This window comes from Xenopus laevis, chromosome 7L (assembly GCF_017654675.1).
Source record: "Xenopus laevis strain J_2021 chromosome 7L, Xenopus_laevis_v10.1, whole genome shotgun sequence".
Taxonomy (NCBI): domain Eukaryota; kingdom Metazoa; phylum Chordata; class Amphibia; order Anura; family Pipidae; genus Xenopus; species Xenopus laevis.
Genome location: NC_054383.1, coordinates 122,923,910 through 122,946,146, shown reverse-complemented (window position 1 = coordinate 122,946,146; position 22,237 = coordinate 122,923,910). Strand labels below are relative to the sequence as shown.

At 42.0% G+C, this 22,237-nt stretch overlaps 1 protein-coding gene across 2 annotated transcripts; it reads left to right on the top strand.

The window, feature by feature from the left end:
- Window positions 1-919: 919 nt before the first annotated feature.
- Window positions 920-15,434, top strand: LOC108696783. Of its 2 annotated transcripts, XM_041569648.1 has the most exons (5): window positions 920-1,194; window positions 4,588-4,686; window positions 6,334-6,656; window positions 8,744-9,742; window positions 11,125-15,434. In XM_041569648.1, the coding sequence occupies exons 3-5, from the start codon at window positions 6,338-6,340 to the stop codon at window positions 14,319-14,321; spliced, it is 4,515 nt and encodes a 1,504-aa protein (XP_041425582.1). In that variant the 5' UTR covers window positions 920-1,194; window positions 4,588-4,686; window positions 6,334-6,337; the 3' UTR covers window positions 14,322-15,434. The 2 variants fall into 2 exon arrangements, with proteins under 2 accessions (XP_041425582.1, XP_018081911.1); XM_018226422.2 differs by lacking the exons at window positions 920-1,194; window positions 4,588-4,686; window positions 6,334-6,656 and adding an exon at window positions 7,165-7,568.
- Window positions 15,435-22,237: the final 6,803 nt, after the last annotated feature.

Sequence of the window (22,237 nt, the reverse complement as noted above, 5' to 3'; positions counted from 1 at the left end):
AGGGTCTGCTTCCTCTGTAGTTACACCCCTGGTCTGTTGTTAGGCTGCTGGGGAGGAGGGCAGTGAGGGGTGATATCACTCAAATTTGCAGTACAGCAGTAAAGAGTGACTATAGTTTATCAGTTTATATGACTGGGGGCTCCTGGAAAACTGACAATATGTCTAGCCCCATGTCAGATTTTAAAATTAAATATAAAAAAAATCAGTTTGCTCTTTAGAAAAATGGATTTCAGTGCAGAAGTCTGCTGGGGAAGCACTATTAACTGATGCATGTTGATGAAAACATGTGTAGGGATCCATAAGGTTAATGTGCCCCTATGGATTTGAATCCCTACACTTCCTGATCTCCCTAGTTGCTGGGCAGATGCCCATGTAGCTTGTTGTAATTTGCATAGTTGTATTCTTGGCCAAGAGGTGTTGTGACTAGGGATGTAGCGAACTGTTCTGCTGCGAACTAGTTCGCGCGAACTTCGACCGTTCGCGTCCGCCGAATGTTCGCGAACGTTTGGGAACTTTCGCATTTTGAGTTTGCGTTCGATTCGAATACAAGTCGTTCGACCATTCGACCATTCGAATTCCTTCGACCGCTAAAAATCGAACGATTTCCATTCGTTCGAACGATTGTAAGCATTCGATCGAATGAAAAGCATTCGATCGAATGGCTTCGATCGTTCGATTCGAATGAAAATCGTTCGATCGAATGATTAAAATCCTTCGATCGTTCGAATCGAACGATTTTAGCGGGTGTTCGAAGTTCGCGAACTGTCCGCGAACGTTCGCATTTTTTGCCGGTGTTCGCGAACACCAAATCGGCAGTTCGCTACATCCCTACTTGTGACCACTTCTTTTTTTTTAAAGTTTTTATTTATCATTTTCCATACAAACAATAAAGGCATAAAGAAACAAAAAGAAGGGGAAGAAGAAAAGAAGAAAAAGGGAAAAAGAAAAAAGTACAAGACAGCCGTATGCAGCAAAAAACAAAATATACAAAGTAACATACCCTCCACATCCAGATACAATAAGAGCTAGTGGTCCCACACCCCCACCACAGACCAAAGTAGATCCGGAAAACCAGATGGATTTAGACCGTCAGCTATAACAGTGTGTTAAATGCCCACGTCCCCAACAGCATGAACGTCTAGCCAGGGGGACCACACCGCATCAAACTTCCCAGAGGAACCTCGAGCTTCGTAGGTAAGTCGAATAGAGGGGAGTACTTTATTAACCAGGTTAACCCAGTGGTCCACAGCCGGTGCAGTATGTCCCATCCAGTTCATAACAATAATTTTCTTAGCATAGAAAAGTAGGGTTTTAGCCAGTGTTCTAGACCTATTAAGCGGGAGAAGGTCGTCCACTAGGCCTAATAGGCATACCTCAGGGCTAAAGACATTCGGGAAGGCAACATTATCGACCAAGTAGCGTAGCACACCCTTCCAGAACTCATGAATTAAGGGACATTCCCAAATTAGGTGGAAAAAGGAGGCATCAAGCCCTTGACATTTAGGACAGACCGAGTCCAACCTCACCCCCATCCTCTGCAATTTTAATGAAGAGCAATATAACTGATGTATCAATTTAAACTGGACCATCCTATCCCTGATCGAGATAAGGTCCCGATACAAACCATCAACAGCATCGTCCCACTGCTCATCGCCAAGGTGGGGGAGAACAAGCAACCATTTACGTTTGGCCTTATTAAATGGGGGAGGGACAGAGTCAATCAGGGAGCTATAAAGCCGCGACGTGAGCTTGCACGTTTGTGGATTATGGAGCACAGTTGCAATTGATGGGGAGGAGTATTCAATGGGGAGCGAGCCGAATTGTGCGTGGAAGGCATGGCGTAGCTGCAAAAACCTATAGAATTGTATCCTAACCCCTCCAACCTTAGCCTGCAGTTGCGCGAAGGATGGAAACACATTGTCAATGAGAAGGTCATTTAGTGTCCTAATCCCCAATCCAGGCCAATACTGGACATCCTGCAGTGTCCTAAAGTGAGGGAGATGCGAGTTACCCCAGAGCGGTGTACACGGGGACTGAGCAAGTGTAGGGTGACCAGCCATGCGACAGGCGAGGGTCCACGCCCTAAACGGGGTAGTGATTGTCGTCGGGCAGGTCGTGTAATCACACAGTTTCCTATAAGGAAGATGCCTCAATGCCTCCCATGAGCCCAGCTTAAGAGCCAGAAGTACAGTGCCCGTATCCGTTTCATCCATGTGTATCCAGCTGTGCATATAATACATCTGGCTTGCCAGAAAATAAAGATACAGATTCGGAAGTGCCAGACCACCTTTAGAAATTGGGGCGGTAAGCATAGTCCAGGAGAAACGGGGGACTTTGTTGGCCCACTTGTGACCACTTCTTGTCACACTTTGGTATAGTGAGTGAGATCTTCCTCTTTGGCTTCTGGTTGCTGATCCAGCTGGATGTTTCCAGGGAGCCTGGGTACAACAAGGCCCAGAAATACAGTTTGCCCTAGTGCAGGGATCGCCAACCTTTTTTACTCGTGAGCCACATTCAAATGTTAAATAAAAGTTGGAGAGCAACACAAGAATAAAAAAGGTTCCTGGGATTGCCAATTATGGGCTGTAATTGGCTATTGGTGGCCCCTATGTTTTATACAACCAACACTTGTCTCTAAGCCTGGAATTAAAAAATAAGCACCTGCTTTAAGCCCATTGGGAGCAACATCCAAGGGGTTGGTGAGCAAGATGTTGCTAGCATGCCATTGGTTGGGGATAACTGCTGTAGAGGGACCAGTACCTCTAGAGAGTAAAATCGGGGAGCAGGGACCCCGCAAATGAGAGGCCAGCTAGAGATAGGATACTACCTGTAATAGTAAGATAGGTAGGTTAAGTAGCAAGAGCAACTAGAAGGGATAGCAAAGAGGTAGCTCTCCCCTCAGGCAAGACTGGTCTGTAGTATAGGGACACAGCCTAATAGGGAATTAGGGCTTGCGGGTTCCCTGATCCCCTGTGTAAGGATCCAGGTCCCAGTGCTGAGATCCTGAGGGTTTATCTATCCTGGTGTGACGCTATCGCTTCACAGTGAGGACAGTGAGGTTGTGGAATGCACTGCCGGGTGATGTTGTGATGCCGATTCTGTTAATGCCTTTAAAGGAGAATTCAACCCTTAACATAAAAAACCCCTACCCTACATAAATCCCCCCTCCTTCCTCCCCCCAGCCTCCCCCCAGCCTCCCCCCAGCCTACCTGGTACCCGGGGCAAATGCCCCTAACCTTTTACCTAACCTTCGGTACAGATTCTGTCCTTGGCTGCCATCTTCTTTTCTTCTTTCTACTTTGGAAGCAGACCGTCGTTTTTGGCGCGTGCGCATTTGGAGTAATATTCTGGTTCCGAACAACTGCGCATGCGCCGAAAATCACGAAAATTTCCAAAAAATTTTAATTCTCATTTAAGAGTGGCTTGGATGTATTGTGATACTAAACTCTATAGTTAGTATAGATATGGGTATATACAATTTGTGTGAAAGTAAGGAGGGGTGTGTGTATGGATGCTGGGTTTTCATTTGGAGGGGTTGAACTTGATGGACTTTGTCTTTTTTCAACCCAATTTAACTATGTAAATATAATGGTGTTATCTGTTATCCACTATTTAACCTGTGCCTTATAGCCTTTTTTCAATTTCCACCATTGCTCCACAGCAACTTGTTTATATGAACTATAATAGTGTTTCTGAAGCAAACACATCAGTCTTACCAGGGCAGGGCAACACTACATGATATTTTTCATTACTTTAAAACACTTTCCTGTTTTGCTGTTACTGTTCCTAAAATGTTTTGCTGTTACTGGTCTAAAATGGCCCAAAAACCCATGTTTTCCCATGACAGTATCCCTTTAAAGAAGCCACTGGTTACAAGTCAGTTCCATTCCATATGTACCACATTCTCTAGCAGGAGTCGCCTGGAGTTGTCAGGCCTGTGACATGTAAGGGCAAGGCCAGACGTGGTGTTTTTACGTCGCGTTTTTAAAACAACATGCGACTGTCAACATGTGATTTTCATGCGTTTTTCAGCATGTAGGATTCTTTTCCCAACATGCACTTCTCATTGTTCTCATTGAGAATTTGGACACCATATTTAAAATACGCTGCGTATTTACGCAAGGTCCCAGATCCCATAGAGTCTATAGATTTGGTAGTTTCTTGACGTATTGGCTAAAAAACGCCAATACTGGTGTCCTGTGGCGGATTTCAGCTTGCAAGCGCCCTGTGTGAATTGCCATAGTGAGTTTTCCATTAGTTTCAGTGGTAGTGCAGTTTATGCGTATTTACACCTGGCTGTTCTTTTTTAAAAAACGCAACGTAAAAACGCCACGTCTGGCCTTGCCCTAAATCAGCAGTGTACTGAGGGAATAGGCAGTGTTATAAGTAACAACCACCAAAATAGTAACACACACACACAAATATTCTTTTTATTGGTAATGCAACAAAGCCTGTGTGTGAAACTGCTCCTTCCCTGTGGTTTCTGTGAGGAAAACAAAGCACTGGCTAATGATTGGCTGAACCTGTCATGTGACATAGAGTGATGAAAAGAAACGAAACTTGGTGCTATAACGCTGTTTATTACAGACAGGAGGAAGAAGGCAGCACAGAAATCAGCAGCAGAGTTTCAATGTTACTTGTGTTCCTGTAACCGACACTCTGAAAGGAGGCCGCAGTTTCTTCTCTGTAAGTATCAGCATCAATGGCTTCTGTTTTATTATGAAAGCTGTACTGAAAAGTCTTGTGATGGTGAGGCGGGACGAGCTGGTACATTGTACTGAGCAGAGCTGTCACAGTAACATTACATCTGCATTTACACCGTTTCACCCCAAAATAAAGATGTGCCTAAGGAAAGAAAAACGTCATTCTAAGCAACTTCCTGCCAACATTTTTTAAATGTTTTAACAATGGTTTCAAACGTTATTTGTAAATGTAACGGCTACTGAAAGCAGCAGCAGCCTCTGTCTGCGCCTTGTTGTTTCCCTGCACGGGCGGTTTGTACTTTAGAAACAATGTAGGAGCAGTCAGATTAACAGATCTTCTGGAAGAGACTGATGCGAAGTTGTTTCAAGAGTCAGAACCAGCAGTACCGCAATCTGAAAACAGCTGAACTCAAAAAAGGTGTTTGGAAGGTGAACAACCCCTTTTAGTTGCCTGTATATCTGCAGTGTGAGAATATAGCAGTGTACATAAAGTAAACCCATGCAAATTTGAGGGAAATGTATAGAAATCTATAGACCCCCAGCTCTGCAAAGCAACAATGCACCTCTGAGATCTTATTAACCAGTCCAGTTGGTCAATTTCATTAATTAATATGGAAGACACACAAACAATTAATTATTTGCTGTCATTGTCCTACCTGCATCAGGCTGAAAAACATAATCACTGATTGGTTGCTGTGGGTTACTGCCCATGCTGGAATTTGCCCCGTGTTGATAATTGATCCTCTTTCAGTTTAAACGTTCAGGTTCCAACCTCCTTTAGATGATTGGGAAGGACATTTTTTAATTTTACTTATTACTCTCTATCAATTAAACCCCTATCTCTTTAATTTTACTCATTACTCTCTATCAATTAAACAATATTGCTTTAATTTAACTCATTACTCTTAGCGATGGGCGAATTAGTCCAGTGAATTTCCCGTGAAATTCGTGAAACAGCAAAATATTCGTCAATTTTTGGATGCTGTCGTACATATTTGGACGACGGCACACATTCGCCGGAGAAAATGCGCTGGCGTCCAAAAGAACGGACGCTGGCAAATTTTCGCAGCAGTTTCGTGAATTTATTCGCCTGCAGCAAACCGCGGGAATTTGTCACGAATTTCCACATGGCGAATAAATTCGCCCATCACTACTCTCTATCAATTAAACCCCTATCTCTCTCTCTCAACACATACCCATAATGGAATCCCCTTCATCTGTAAGCCAGAGACAAAAGGGCCCAAGATAGTGAAAGGAAGAGTCACATAATATAGAACTGTAGCCCCTATATGTAGTAAAATTCACAGACAGTAATCAAAGGCAAAGCAAACTAAAGGAAATGCTGCCTGGTGATTGGTTGCTATTGGTGATTAGACTACCAGCAAACTTTGCACATTTTATTGCATAACCCCAATAATCTCTCTTGAAGCTATCATTGCTCATTCTAGGGAAGAGACAGAATGAAGCATAATTCCTTCATTACAGCAATATCATTAAATGTAAAGTAGAGGCAGAACAGTGTATTGTGGACCCTATTTATCTGCCTCATGTTTCACATCATTTATTTGACATATGTTGAGCACAGGTACAATATCATTTTTGTGCAGCTTTAGCCTTTGTTTCCATACAGACCCATGGACGAGGTTGTGCAGACAGAGATCCTTGTTGTACTGCTGGAAAAACCAAGAGGTGTTCTTCTACAAGAGTTTGCTGGCCTATTTTACCACGTCCATGGATACGAGTTTAAGTTGTCAAACTATGGCTACACATCCCTGAAGCAACTTCTTCATGATATGAAAGACTTGGTTGACTTTAAAAATACACCTGCAGGATTATTGGTAAAATGTCGATCACCCAGTCAGCATGGTAAAGTCTTGGTTATCATGGGAAGCAATGCACCCCAGGAACATACACAGGGTATACATACTTCTATATCTTCAGGAACAACGGCAGGTAAGTGATGCTCATGTCATTGCTACTACCTATTAATGCTTGTCTTCTGGGAACCCAAAGGAGTGAGATACCAAGTAACACTACACCACAAAATACTGTATTAAATTCCAGGGGGGGTATGTAATAAAAGGCACTAATTTTCCCCAGGAGCAGTCACCCATAGCAACCAATGACATGAGTTTGCTTTTGATCAGGCGACCAATAAATGATACCTGCTGATTTGTTGCTATGGGTTTCTGCTCCTGGGCAAACAAGTCTTTTAACCTTAGAGTACAGATTTACATTTACAAATATGTATTTATTAACTTAAATTTTTTGGCATTAGCAAGTGGCCCCGGATTCCACCGACTTAGGTGGCATTTAGAGCACCTCTGGCCACATTTCCATAACAGATAACAAATATGATAATAGATTATGGTTTGAGAACTTAGAAATTACAGGGGTTGCTTAGGCTGTAAGCTTTAGATGGACAGGGACCTCCTTCCTCCTAAAGGCATCCAAAATGGGTTGATTTGGTAGGCTTCAACTGATTGGCCCATAGGTCAAACATACAGAGAGTGTAAGAAGGTTGTATTGTTCCAATCATTAGGATAACAGCCCAAATAATCCAAGGAGCTGTGGCTCCTCTTCCCTTCCTCATTCCCCCTTTACCATGTACTCAGGGCTGCCATCAAGGGGATACTGCAGTCAGGGACCCTGCAGCAGAGGGGATCCCGGAGATGTGGGTCGTTCTTTACAGAGGAGGACTTGCAGAGAGTGGGCGTGGCTTTGATGGATCATTGACAAAAGTTTCAAAACAACTGGGAAGTGTCCATGGCAGATGAGGCTGTGTATGCTACAGCCATTTTTCATTGTGTCCCATTTAACTTGTTGACACAGTCCCACCACCAAACCGGTTCAGTTGACCAATGGGTAAGTAATTGGGGCCCCCTAAGGGGAGGTGCCCCTGCTTACTTAGTAGTATGGAGCCTGGGAGAGAGTGCACATTCCTTTTTCTGAAAGGGCACCTGCTGCGTGAAAATATTTCACCAAAGGTGAGGGCTAATAGAGCCTACACTCCGGTTGGGTAGTAGTGTTGGCGGGAGGCGATTTTTTAAAAAACAAACTATTTTTACCTCCAACCAGAGAGCCTGCACCTTGGGAAAAATATTTTTGTCAGGTGCCCTTAAAGGCTTATGTTACACTTGGCATAGTCTCCATTGACCTAGAAGCACCGACACCTTTTATTGGAGTTCATAGTTACAGCAAATCTCATGTGCCATACGCTTTAAAATAAAGAAATATACATGTTTGCCAGGAGCATAGACATCTGATTAACTTGGATATGTTAACATTGCTGCAGCAATAAATCTGAATATCAACAAGAAGGAAAGCTAGATCCTGATTGTTTAGGAAATGTCAGCAATAAAAAAAAAATTGGATTATTAACTTTCTGTTCTGCTCTGAACCTTTTAGCCCCTGCCCTGATACACATTTGCTAGGTCGTTGCACCTTGCAATAAGAGCAGTCTGGATGATATGGGGCCAATCTATCATATTTATTTATAAAAAAGTTTGAATCCTTAACCCCCACTTGCCCTTTGCTGGGATGAGTAACCCTTCAGAGGGGTGTTAGAGCTCAGTGCCACTACTTAGCTCTACAATCTCACAGGAAAGAATTGCATTTAAATGTCCTTTAGTATCCTTCTTGATAAATGTGTCACTTTGGTAAAAGACTTTCCTGACTGTCAGAAAAGTGTTGAAAAATGGCGATCCTGTATCCTCCCGTTTGAAAGTCTAACAGCCCTGCACACCCACCGCTGTACACCCTGACCATGTGTGTGTTGAAATAAAGCCTACCTTTTGCACCGAAGCTGTAGTCTGCTTTTCGTGTCCTGGGACAGCGCCGAATTTGATGAGACTAACTACTGCTCTCCCGTTTGAAAGTTGACAAATCTGCCCCTATATCTACAATTAGATTGTGGGAGAATTGACAAATGTATTATAGAAATTGGTCCAAAACATAATAACTCTGACTGGCTACTATGTATGTTTTCATATACCTTAATAACAAATCTTTCCTCCATGCTTCCTGTTTCTTATCTACAGATGCCCAGTCGACAAGCAGGAATGACATTTCAACTCCAAATACCTCACTGTCAGCTTTAAACAAAAGTTCCACACCACCTATTAAGCAAAACCATACTCAAAATAACCACAGTAAAGCAACTCCAAGCCCTAAAATCCAAAGTCCACCATCAGCTGCCACTAGTACTAATCCCCAGAATGGAAAGAATACATTTCCACAACAGCTACCAGTTAACCCTGATATCTCAAAGATGGCAAAGAACATGGATAATTTTTCTGTGGTCCCCACAAAGAAAATGCAAAAGAAAAACCACTCCACTCAGGTACCAAATGTTAAAGCAAACCTTCAAACCACCAGCAGACAAGCAAAATCAACTCCCCCAAATCTGACTAAACATATTCCACCTCTTAAGGCCAAACGTGGAAGCACTAAGCAAATCCCGAATGCAGCAGGCAAGCCTCTACCTTACAGTGGTCAGAGACAAGATAAAAAAACATTCAAGGGTGCTTCAAATTCAATTTCCATTATTACAGAAAAACCCAAGCCTCCAAACCAATTGATAGCAAGAGTTGCTCCATCAACACCATTTTCCAGTTCAATAAGTTATGCAGCGATTTGTGCGGGGAATGCCCCAGGAACCTACCAAGCACATCAAACTACACAGAGGGTCGTACAAAGCCCCATATTTAACCTGAACTATCAAACACAAGCGGCTCGACCTGTGCAGGTGGCACATTCCAGATCCAGAGCAGAATCTCGGAGCGTAGTGCCAGTTGCAACAGTAAAAGAGAACATCAGCCACATCTTGAAACTGCACCATGATGGAATACCGATCCTTAAGTTGCAGAAGGTTTACCTTTTTAAATTCGGAAAAACTCTTTCCCCTTGTGGTTATTCCACGCTCAGGCACTTCTTAGTAGGAATGAGTGATGTTGTTCAGATTAAAGGTGTGGGTGTCCAAACACTGGTATTTTCAGTGTCTTCTGAAATCGTTTCATCAGCGGCAAAAGAACAGCATGGTAAGTATCATTGGATACAGTATCACTATCTCTTATCAGGACTTGCCTGAGGAATAGGCTGGAATTATTCATTGGAAATGAAGCAATCCATTATCAGCAGGAGAATATTCCCAGTAGTATAATATTTGGCATATCTGATATGGTTGGGGAAAATGTGGCCAGTTAAGAGAATCACTGTCCAGTTATTCTGTGCTGCTTCTATGATTTTTAATCATAATGCGAACAGCATTTGTTCTTTCTCAACAAAGATGACATAAAGCTCAGATGTGTAGAGGACACATATGTGTTAAGCCAGAGATGACCAACACAATTTTATTAAAAACTGGGTGCATCTTAGCCACACCCACTTTTCACCCAGGTTATACCTCTTCCAACAACGCACCTCAATCCAGCCCAGGCCACAACCCTAACCACACTCCCCGCATTGCCTGTTGGAGGATTAAGGGTGTGTTTGGAAGGTTTGGCACAATCATCTATGACTCACTTCCAGTTTATATGAGTCTGTATTGTTTTAACCCTTACATATAATGCGTTTTATGTGCATGTTTTTTGTATAGTGTTTTGTACCCAAAATTCATTGAGGGTTAAGGCACTAAGTTTGCCCAGGCAAAATCACCCCTAGCTACCAATCAGGAGGTAGACTTACTGGTCACCTGTTTAAAAGCAAACATCTTTTTGGTTGTCATGGGTTACTGCTACTGGACAAATGTTATACCTTTTATTACATACGGGGTATAATATCTTTTATCATTTAAGTCATGGCCCAATCTGCTTGTTAATTCAATTCACTCTCTAGTTTCTAGCCCAGGAGCTTTTAAAGGTATATTTACTAAGTGGTAATTGGCTACTGCACACATCAGCATGCTTTTAGCTCGAACATTTATTTTCTCGCACTAATTGTTTACTAAGCCAATTTAACCTTTATAAAGGTTATTTATTTAGCAGACTGTTTTACTAATGTGTTTTTGCAGTTTTAAGCAGATTTAAATCAGCAGAAACCAAAGATCCTATTAAAATAGGAATATATAGTGGGTCCTATAGATCATCTCTTCTACAGATGTAAAGCCCTTTCCCTCCTTTTTTCACTCAGTGCTTGCTAGTGATCAAAGAAAATGCTGGTCACCCACCTGAAACATGAATCCTAATTTGCATATGTGAGTTAACCAAAATTGGATACTTTCCAGCTAATTCCAGTGGTGGAGCAGAGGGATAGGGGGTACCTGAAGCTCTACGGTCGGTGCACGTGCAGTACGCAAGGTCCTTCTGTGCATGTAACAGTTGAGGACTTTGAGGGAAGGTTGAGGTCTAGTGCTAAGGGCAGCACTGGGCTGAAATAGACTTATGCTGTCACATTAAAGGTGAAACCTTGTTCTGTTTTTCAGATTCTTACCTACTATACAAGAATAAGTCCTTGCATCATGATAAAATGCTGCCTGCTTCAAACACAAGTCCCATAAGCTTACATTGCCAAGAGGGATATATTGCTGAAGATCCTCAGAATGTGGCTACTGAACAAACTGGTGCTCTTTCAGCCACGGAGAGGGATCCCCATTTATTGTCAACTTCAACTGTCTCACACTTAACAAGAGAACAAGAACATCCCAAAGAAGAGGACAATCATGATATTACAGAAAAAGATGTGATCAATCAAGACCAGCAAATTGTTATAGAGCTCAGTGATGAACACCTTCCAGAGGGATCATTGCAGACTGAGCTTCTCAGTAACAATTCTCTACACAATCCTTCAGTTGTTCATCCCGCCATGGAAAACCAGAAGTCTACAGAAGTAACTACAGAGAAAAACATGCAAATAAAAACAGATTTTCCATTTTCTGAAGATCAGCAACTTAGACTTATTCTACATTCTTCAGGATTTTCTGTGGTTAAGCAAGAAACTAACAATAAGCATGAGCTGCCCTATGAAAGCTCTCTTCACATTCAAATTGGACATGAATCTCAACTGAACTCAGTCCATGATAGAGAAAAGGACACTGATAGAATGGAACGCCACACCTGTGTGCAAGACGTACTTCCAAAATCTCAGTCACAAAAGAAAACTCTCAATGCTCATGAAAGCCTGATGCCTGAGCAAAGGGATCCACTAGCATCAAACCTTCAGGAAAATGTTTATGACTTCCACATGAACGCAATCGCTATGGAAAAACAAATACCATCTTCTCAAGAAATAAACCATAATGCCGGCTATTCAAATGCTGGCAACACCGTGGAGCAGCCTTTTAGTTTCCCTATTAAGAAAGATCAGAAAGAGGACAGTGTGCCTGTCAATGGAAATGGAAAGCCATCACTGTTATCTCAAATACACCAAACTCCATGTTCCCAGTCTATAAACATAAAAGTGTGTGATCCACAAAATATAAAAGCAAATGGAGATAATATTCCTCCATCTTTACCTGCCAATATAGTTAAGAACCATTGGTCATCAGAATCCCCAAATTCAAAACACATCAGACATGCCATGCAACATTTAACAACCTCTAGGGAAGAAGAATCTCCTACCTTACAGACAGATCAAGTGGAGAAAAATCATAGTATTAGTGATACAATGGGACAAACTGTAAATGTATGTTCAGAGACACACCAGCAAGTCAGCAATGGAAATGCTATTGAGTCTGACAATTTACATAAAAAACAGGAAACGGGTAATTCCATTGTCAAAAAGAAGCCTAGAAGAAGAAGATCTCGTTCAACAAGGGCTCGCCAAAAAGCAAATGAAGTGCCAGCTGATACTCCTGAATCATCAAGTTGTTCACCTCCTTATAATGAGTCTAATGCCTGTAAAAAAGACAAACCTAAATCAACTTCTGATAAACACCAAAGTAGGTCTCCATCTGTGGGCAATAATAATGCAAACATAGTGACCCCTGAAAAAGCACAGGATCAGTTTATGACATCCTGTACCAGTAACCTTACAGAAGAAACCCCATCATCATCTGTTTTTGCTTTCCAGAAAATGCATATGGAAACCAGACATTTAAATAGTAACATGCTCCAGCAAATTCAATACACTAAGACTTTGGACGTTTGTGGCAAAAGCGAGCAAGTGCATGATCCACTAAATAAGAAAGCACCTGGAGAAAAAGATCCTTCATGTTTACATGCCAGTATGAATAATTTCAACAGAGATAAGAGTAATGGGTCATCAGAACCCACAACTTTAGATACACACCAAACATACCATCATCTGTATCTTGAGAAAATTCCTGGGGAAAAAGCATCTCCTTCTTCAGAGACAGATAAGGGAAAGAAAAACCTTAGTACTACTGATACAATGGCACAAACTGTAAATTTATGTTCAGAAACAAACCAGCAAATAAGCAAACTGACCATACACAAATGCCAGGAAAACAATAGTTCCATTGTCAAGAATAATTTTAAAATGACTAAATTTCTTCACCGTTTTTTCAAGTCTTCACCGGCATGCCCAAAAACTAAAGGCATCCTAGGTGATGCTCCTCAATCATTACATTGTCCAGCTTCTCATCAAAATGGGCTTATATCCAAGGCTGAATCTACTGTATCATACTCTACGGTGCACCAAGGTGTGTCCCAAGATTTCTGCAACCATAAAGTAAGCAACGAAACTTCAACACTGGCAAAAACGCAAGTACTTACTGAGCAGACACCGGCATGCCCAAAAACTAAAGGCATCCTAGGTGATGCTCCTCAATCATTATATTGTCCAGCTTCTCATCAAAATAGGCTTATTTCCAAGGCTGAATCTACTGTATCATACTCAATGGTGCACCAAGGTGTGTCCCAAGATTCCTGCAACAATAAAGCAAGCAACGGAACTTCAACACTGGCAAAAACGCAAGTACTTACTGAGCAGACACCGGCATGCCCAAAAACTAAAGGTATCCTAGGTATTGCTCCTCAATCATTACATTGTCCAGCTTCTCATCAAAATGGGCTTATTTCCAAGGCTGAATCTACTTTATCATACTCAATGGTGCACCAAGGTGTATCCCAAGATTTGTGCAACCATAGAGAAAGCAATACAGCCTCAACACTGGCAAAAACACAAGTTCTTACTGAGCAGACCCTGGCATGGCCAAAAACTAAAGGCATCCTAGGTGCTGCTCCTCAATCATTACATTGTCCAGCTTTTCATCTTAATGGGCTTATTTCCAAGGCTAAATCTACTGTATCATACTCTATGGTGCACCAAGGTGTGTCCCAAGATGTGTGCAACCATAGAGCAAGCAACAGAGCCTCAACACTGGCAAAAACACAAATTTTTACTGAGCAGACACTGGCATGCCCAAAAACTAAAGGCCTCCTAGGTGATGCTCCTCAATCATTATATTTTCCAGCTTCTCGTCATAATGGGCTTATTTCCAAGGCTGAATCTACTGTATCATACTCTACAGTGCCCCAAGGTGTGTCCCAAGATTTGTGCAACCATAAAGCAAGCAACAGAGCCTCAACACTGGCAAAAACACAAGTTCTTACTGAGCAGACACCATCTTTGCTACCTCCAATCGATCCAACACCAAAAGATGTATCAACATGGCAGAATCCCTCAGATGCTTCTGAGAAATATTGTTGTATTCTTTGATTTCAAGGTTAGTTGTGGGGACAAAACTGTCATGTACCAAAAAACAGAGAAAAGAAACAATAAGCAACCAGCATATATATGCTTATATGTTCTGGTCATGAAACAGTAAGACACAAAATGAAAGAAATAGTGCAGATTACCTCCATATTCTGTTGATTTGTTGAACTCAACAGGATCATGATCCCACTGATTTACAGGCAGTAATATTTATAGACAGAGAGAGAGTTGAAAAATGTGTACAGAGAGAAAACAGAAAATTCAACATTCCAACAATTCCTTTTTGTTGATAAAGGAGGTATAAATATATATTTTTTTGGTCGATTTTTTTTGTAATATAACATTTGGACAAGGACCAGCCCCCAAGCATTTGTTTTACCTAAAATCTCACTCTACCTCGAGTTAAGGCTAGGCCCCTGCTCCTTTGTTCTCCCTGGGGACAGTTTGGGACCCTACAGAACATTTTAATAGTCTTCTCAATGAAATACTGGACTACACTATGCTTTATTAAGGAATTTTTTAAAATATATTTTTGTAATTTTTAAACTTAATTGACCCTTATGCTTCATATACACTGATGGGGATTTGTCATTTCAGCATTACAACAACATAACATGCCTGTGAGGAGTGAGTCAAGGACTCAGAAATGGCAGGGCCATTAGAGGGTTAGGAAGTAAAGAACTGGATGAGTTCTAGATGGGAATTATGGGTATGTTGTGGTAGCTTTTTAAGAGGGAGAAGAAATGATGGGTTAAAGGAAAAAGGAAATATAGAGGACATTCTCTTTTACCTTGAACATCTCCCACCAGCCCACACCAGAGCAAATTAGAAGGCTGGTATTAATAATAGGTGTAATAGGGGTCAGACCTGGGGAAGGAAGGAGCCTAGTGGAGGGGGAGTGACTAATGGAGGAAAACCACACGCGGGAGTGACAACAAGTAGTCCCCTCACTCCTGGTTATAATTGTTCTCAGCCTTCAGCAACTATCGGAACTTACAGGAAAGTTAATTATTATGCACTGGATATTGCATTAGCCTTTACTGATGTTAACCTTCATATATTGGTTATTTATGTAAATTTGTTAATAAACAAGCTGCTGCCTTTTCACCCAAAGTATTTCATGTAGATTACTGTTATTTTAATAAAGGGGGAGAAGCTTGGTGTTGATGATGCCCTTGCTGTGCCTATTGACACAACCTGATGTAGGAAGCCTAGAATTAGCACATTGTTCAGAGTGGTGGTAGCCCCAGGCTCCCCAGCATCAACAGGCACACTTACCCACGATTCAGCAAAAAGGGTAGCCATCTATGGCCCCAAGTGCAGTTGAAGTTTCATTATGTGAAACAATCAGGGTTGGACTGGGGGAGGGGACAGGGTCCACCAGGGCTGCCACATCGGGCCCCAGCGCCCCCCAAGGGCTCCCCTAGTCACTGGGCCAGATCTGTCCCTCTCTCTTCCCCCCTCCTCCCTAGGGTTGCCACAAGGCCGGTATTTTGCCGGCCTAGGCAGTAAAACACCTGCCAAGGCCGAAGCCAGTATTACAAATTTACCGGCAATGTAGTTGCAGGTAAATTTGTAATAGCCTTAACAAAAGCCCTTGGCCCATCCCAATCTGCTCGAAACTTAACTTTTCTCTGCCTGGATGGCTCCTCAACCTGCCTTCTGGCCATTGCGCAATGTGGTTCCACCTCCTTTTACATCACGGCCGTCCCTTTTGTTCCCACCCCCACCACCGGCCTGTAGAAATTTTATCAAAAGGAGCGCCGGCTCTGTGTAGTGGGTTTTGGGCTAGCTGGGCCCATGAGGGCTGGGGCTCACTTGAGTTTTTTTCCCGGTGTCCCTCTGGCCCAATCCGACGCTGGAAACAATCCCATAAAAGTCGCTCCTTGCTCTTCTATTGAGTTCTGCTTGGTGGCACTAGATCCTTTTTGCAGAAAGAATCCCAAGGCACACAGGATAATTGCAAGCAAGCTGCCTTGCGTGTTTATTGCGAAGTGCAACGTTTCGGGGTCACGCCCCTTTCTCAAGCATGAGATGCTTGAGAAAGGGGCGTGACCCCGAAACGTTGCACTTCGCAATAAACACGCAAGGCAGCTTGCTTGCAATAATCCTGTGTGCCTTGGGATTCTTTCTGCTAGACTGTTTGTGAGGCGGCCGGTCCTCTACCTTAGTGCACCAGGTGTCGTTTCTTAAATTTACTAAGGGTGTGCGAGAGCCATAGTTGAACTACTAGATCCTTCTTGCCTTATGTTCCAAATTTTGCACAGTGTACCTATTGTTCCAAGAGAACACTGGAGTTACCACTACCTCCATGGTTGCCACAGTGGCCTGTGTCAGTCACCACAGCATGCTTGGATGCACTTGCATTTTGATGTGCCAAAAAGGACATCACATTGACATGACCTCAGTTGTGCTTAGATAATGGGTAAAAACGCTGCATGGTGGGTAAGAAACAGCGACACACTTGAAACTGCATTTTGCAGTCCTAAATGAGCCCTGTAATGGCACAACTATATGAAAGTGCAAGAAGCGTGTTTGGACAGAACTACCTTTAAAGGGGAAGTAAAGTCTAAAATGAGGCTAGAAATGGTGTATTTTGTATACTAAACATAAACATGAACTTACTGCACCACAAGCCTAATCAAACAAATGATTTATGCTTTCAAAGTTGGCTACAGGAGGTCACCATCTTGCAACTTTGTTAAACATCTTTGCAAGACCAAGACTGTGCACATGCTCAGTGTGGTCTAGGCTGCTTAGGGATTGTCATAAGTATGCATAAGTATGATTGTTCCCTGCAGAGCAGTTAGGGACCGTCTGACAATTCCTATCCAGAGCAGTAAATGAAGGGAGAATTTCACTGCATACGGACTGGTTTCTTATAAAAACTGTACACTTTTTTGATTAAAGTATATTGGTTTCTTTTTCATTAAATAAAGTGTCAATAAGTGAAACATTCGTAACATAAAAATATGTTCAGCCGAGGGTCAGTATGAAGATTTTTATTTCCATGCTTCTTGTTTGAACGTCCAATTGATATTGTGTTACAGCCTTATGAAGAATAATCCACTGCTGGTCCAGAATGGAAATGTTTGTTCAACTTTGAAGCTTTGCCAAAGACCCTGTTGTGTGCCATCTGGGTTTTTCTTTTGGTCCTTCAATCTGAGAACTCATTGAAAATATTTCTGCAACTTCACATACTGCATTCACGTTAAGAATGCATGCACTTTATAACAGCTGGTGATCACATGAAGTTTATTGGGAAGTGAGGGACATGTCCTAATAAATATGAAACTAGGGTATTTGTAATTATTATTATTTTATGTATATAGCGCCATTGTATCCCACAGTGCTTATTTTCAGAAATTATACATCATTCCATTTAGCCCCTGCCCCAAAGGAACTTACAATCTAAGGACCTATCTCATTTGCACACACTAGGGTCAATATTATCAGTAGCCAATTAACCTGCCTGCATGTTTATGAAATGTGGGAGTAAACAGGAATCTATGCAGTGTTAGTCCCAAGGGCCCCCTGCAACTGACTGCCCTTAATAACTTTCAAAAACCCCCTCCACTACGGAGGTACCAATGACACCAGCCCCTGTACAAAAATGCCCTAAGAACACACCTGTGCCAACCTCTGCATACAGGTGCAGCAGATCTCACTAGTCTGAACCTGAAACTCGTGCAAGTATGGAGAGAACATATAAACTCAGAGAGTGTGCCCTTGCTAGGATAAAACCAGGTCTGGACTGAGAATCAAAATTGGCCCTGGCATTTCAGGTACACAGAGGCCCAAACAGCCCCACCAGCCCACTGTCACTGTCTGTGGCAACCTACTGTATTCCCTCTGGCATTTGCCAGAACCCACAGATTGCCAGTCCGCACCTGAATGAAACCCGGTACTGCCAAGTGACAATACTAGAGCCAGTATAATACTTAATATACTTTAAGGGTAAGGGCACATGCTAAGATTTGGGGAGATTTAGTCGCCTGGCGATAAATCACCTCTTCTTCGCGCAATCTCCCCGAAAAACCTTCCCGCCGGCTAGAATCTAAATCGCTGGCGGGATGGCTAAGTCGCCCAAAGTATCTCCCTGAAAAGCCTTCCCGCTGGCTAGAATCGAAATCACCGGCGTGATGACATCCGGATCGCTTTGTTTTCCGAAGTTGCCACATGAGGAAACTTTGGGTGACTTTGGAAAACAAAGCACTTCGAGTGCCATCCGATTTAGATCCTAGGCGGCTGGAAGGCTTTTCAGGGAGATTAGCCGTCTGAAGTAGAGGCGATTTATCGTCGGGCAATGAAATCTCCCCGAATCTTAACGTGTGCCATTACCTTTCAATAACAACATAAAACTAGAGTTAAACTAATGGCATTTCAGGAAAGCTGAAGCCTTTTTCTGATGGGGGGGGGGAATTACTGCAGCCCTCCAGCTTATTGAATTACAGCTCCTAGCACTCCCCATAGCTGAACAAATGGATATCTCTGCTGAATACACTCAACCTAATTAACAAATTGTTACACAAAATATGCTCTTTGTACTTTAAGCAAAATCTTCTGCCAAATAGACCCTTTGATAATGAGGGTCTACTGCAAGTGCCCTTTCTGCCCTACCCTAAGTCCTGCCTCTGATAAAAAAGCAATGTTTCACCACAATGTAGGGTACAGACTGATAGGAAAGAAATCCTACCCTGGGGGGTGGTCTAGAGTTTAGTTGGGAGGTCTAGAGGTTAGTTAGGGGTGTACTTCAAGATCATTTGGGGGTCTACATTTTGGATGTTCCTGTGCTTTGTATGTGTTGATGGAGATGGAGATGGAACATAAAACTCCTGGTTAGGTTAAAGGTGAACACTTGGACAAAAACACTTCATCAATTTGTTGCCAGTCAATTTGTTTTAAAGAAAATTCAGGACTGACAGAAAGAGATGGGGTGGCACAGGGAGGGGTTTAGCTATTTTAAAGGTACGAGGCTGTGCCATCAAGGGGCAGGGTGGTGACATAAAATGGGCAGATCAAGCAGGGATATGGTCAGCTGATAAAGGGGCAGGGGGTATAAATACATTGCTGGTAAATTTGTAATAAATTTGTCATTCTGGCCCTACTTCACCAGACTTTATACTAAGACAGACGGATATAATTTTCAAGTGCTATCTCAGGCATATTCATGGCACGCTAGGGCATTAGTATCTGGATCATTCTCAGATACAATAGAGATTGATACAAACAGTTCATAACTGACAACACTTTGGGGATAGGGTTGCCACGCGGCTGGTATTTTACCGGCCTAGCCGGTAAAACAACTGCCATGGCCGGGCAGGAATTACAAATTTACCGGCAATGTAGTTGCCGGTAATTTGTAATACCCTTAAGAAAAAGCCCTTGGCCTGCCCCCAAATCGCTCAGTACTTACCTTTTTTTTCAGGTTTCTGGCCATCGCTTGTGTGACTTCGCCCCCTTTTACATTAAAGCCCACCCCTTTTTGTTCCCTCCCCCCCACACTGGCTGGTAACATTTTTTTAGAAAAGGTGTCAACCCTACTTGGGGAGAATTCACAAAAGTGTCAGTAAGTACACAGTTCTTAAAATGACGTAAGCACGACAAATTCACAGAATTTATACTTTTATGATTTGTTGTAATGCTGCCAAATTTTTAAAAGTGCCATATACAAGGTAAGTTGTTATTGTGTGTTGTGAATATGCCGTTTGTGCACCAAAAAAAAACTCTCTATACAGACTTAAGCCTTGTTTACCTATAAAATCTCCCTGACATTTTAATTATGGCATTTTGGCGGAAGAAAATGTCTTTTAAAATATTATACGTACGACTAATTCTCAAAAATGTACATATGACACAAAAATAGCCACTCGAGGTGGAAAAATGACAGAAAAATAGCCACACCTACCTTTAAACATTTTTCTAAAATTGTGGGTAGAGGTGGAAAAATGACAAAATAGTAGGGATGCTCCGAAACCCGAGCAAAACCGAATCTGAACCCTAAGGCATATTGTCACAAAACAAGGAAGTAAAAAAAGTTTTTTCTACTTATTCCCTTCCCTAATTTGCATACGCAAATTAGGATTTGGATTGGGGTTAGTATGTGCCCAAATCTTTCATGAATAATTTGGGGATTCGTCCGAATTCCAAAGAGTGGATTTGGTGCATCCCTAAAAAACAGTCACTCCTTCTTCTAAAAATATTTTCGAAAATTGTTGATAGAGGTAGAAAAATGGCCTGTGCATAAGACGGTGCAAATACGACATTTTTATACAACATTTTTAGGACATTTTTGTGAATTTCCCCTTTCAGTTTCCAAAACCAGATTTATCAATAGGGATGCACCGAATCCACTTTTTTGGATTTGGCCGAACCCCTGAACCCTTTGCGAAAGATTTGGCTGAATACCAAACCGAATCCGAACCCTAATTTGCATATGCAAATTAGGAGTGGGAAGGGGAACATTTTTTTATTTCCTTTTTTTGTGACAAAAAGTCACGGGAAAGTCCTGGCCGAATCCCAAACCGAATCCTGGATTCGGTGCATCCCTATTTATCAAGGGTCGAATTCCGAAGTAATGGGAGTTATTTTGAACTCCCAAAACTTTGAAATTCGTATTAATAAAGACCAATCGAAATTTATCAAAAAATCAAAGTTTTTTTTTTTTTTTTTTGGGGAAAATACGTCCATTTTCGATCAAATTTTAATCGTACGAATCGAAGTGATATCGCATTCGACCGCATTTGAATCAAAGTTTTTTCAAAAGATTTAGATTGCCTTTCTGTTCTCTACCTCACTGGTTCCTAAACTGTGGGGCGGCCTCCAAAGGGGGATCCAGATCTTTGTTGGAGGGAGTCCAGTCTCAAGGCCACATAGGGACAGATTTGGGGAGAATGACGATTTGCTCTTCTAAATACTCCTGGTAATTCATCTTAGAGGACAGATAAAGCAATAATCTGGGCGAATTCTTCTTTTATGCCCGAGTTATTTTTATGACTGTGGCTAAATGTCTGACTCAGCAATGGTTTCTCCTATTTTCAAACTTGTTTTGGGCTAAGGGCAACCCTGGCCAAATGCTACTACTTCCCTAATCTGAAACTTAAAGGGATACTGTCATGGGAAAAATTTTTTTTTTCAAAATGAATCAGTTAATAGTGCTGCTCCAGCAGAATTCTGCACTGGAATCCATTTCTCAAAAGAGCAAACAGATTTTTTTATATTCAATTTTGAAATCTGACATGGGGCTAGACATATTGTCAATTTCCCAGCTGCCCCTGGTCATGTGACTTGTGCTTGCACTTTAGGAGAGAAATGCTTTTTGGCAGGCTGGTGTTTTCCTTCTCAATGTAACTGAATGGGTCTCAGTGGGACATGGGTTTTTACTATTGAGTGTTGTTCTTGGATCTACAAGGCAGCTGTTATCTTGTGTTAGGGAGCTGTTATCTGGTTACCTTCCCATTGTTCTTTTGTTTGGCTGCTGGGGGGAAAAAGGGATGGAGTGATATCACTCCAACTTGCAGTACAGCAGTAAAGAGTGATTGAAGATTATCAGAGCACAAGTCACATGACTTGGGGCAGCTGGGAAATTGACAATATGTCTAGCCCCATGTCAGATTTCTAAATTGAATATAAAAAAATCTGTTTGCTCTTTTGAGAAATGGATTTCAGTGCAGAATTCTGCTGGAGCAGCACTATTAACTGATTAATTTTGAAAAATGTTTTTTTCCCCATGACAGTATCCCTTTAAATACTTAGCTGGGTTTAGGTCTTCCCCTATTCATTTTCCACACTGTCATTTGAACAACCGCCTGGTTGCTATGGGAAGTGAAATCTAGCAGTTCCCACTAAGAAAATATAGATCAGCTGCAAACTGCCATAGAATAACAGTGACTGCACTGTAACCATAAGATAATTTGAAG

Excerpts from the sequence above, each read along its gene's own strand:
- LOC108696783 (XM_041569648.1), top strand. The coding sequence starts at position 6,338 with ATGGACGAGGTTGTGCAGACAGAGATCCTTGTTGTACTGCTGGAAAAA. Across the intron at positions 6,657-8,743 it reads ATCTTCAGGAACAACGGCAG|ATGCCCAGTCGACAAGCAGG; the intron begins GTAAGTGATGCT and ends TCTTATCTACAG. Across the intron at positions 9,743-11,124 it reads AGCGGCAAAAGAACAGCATG|ATTCTTACCTACTATACAAG; the intron begins GTAAGTATCATT and ends TCTGTTTTTCAG.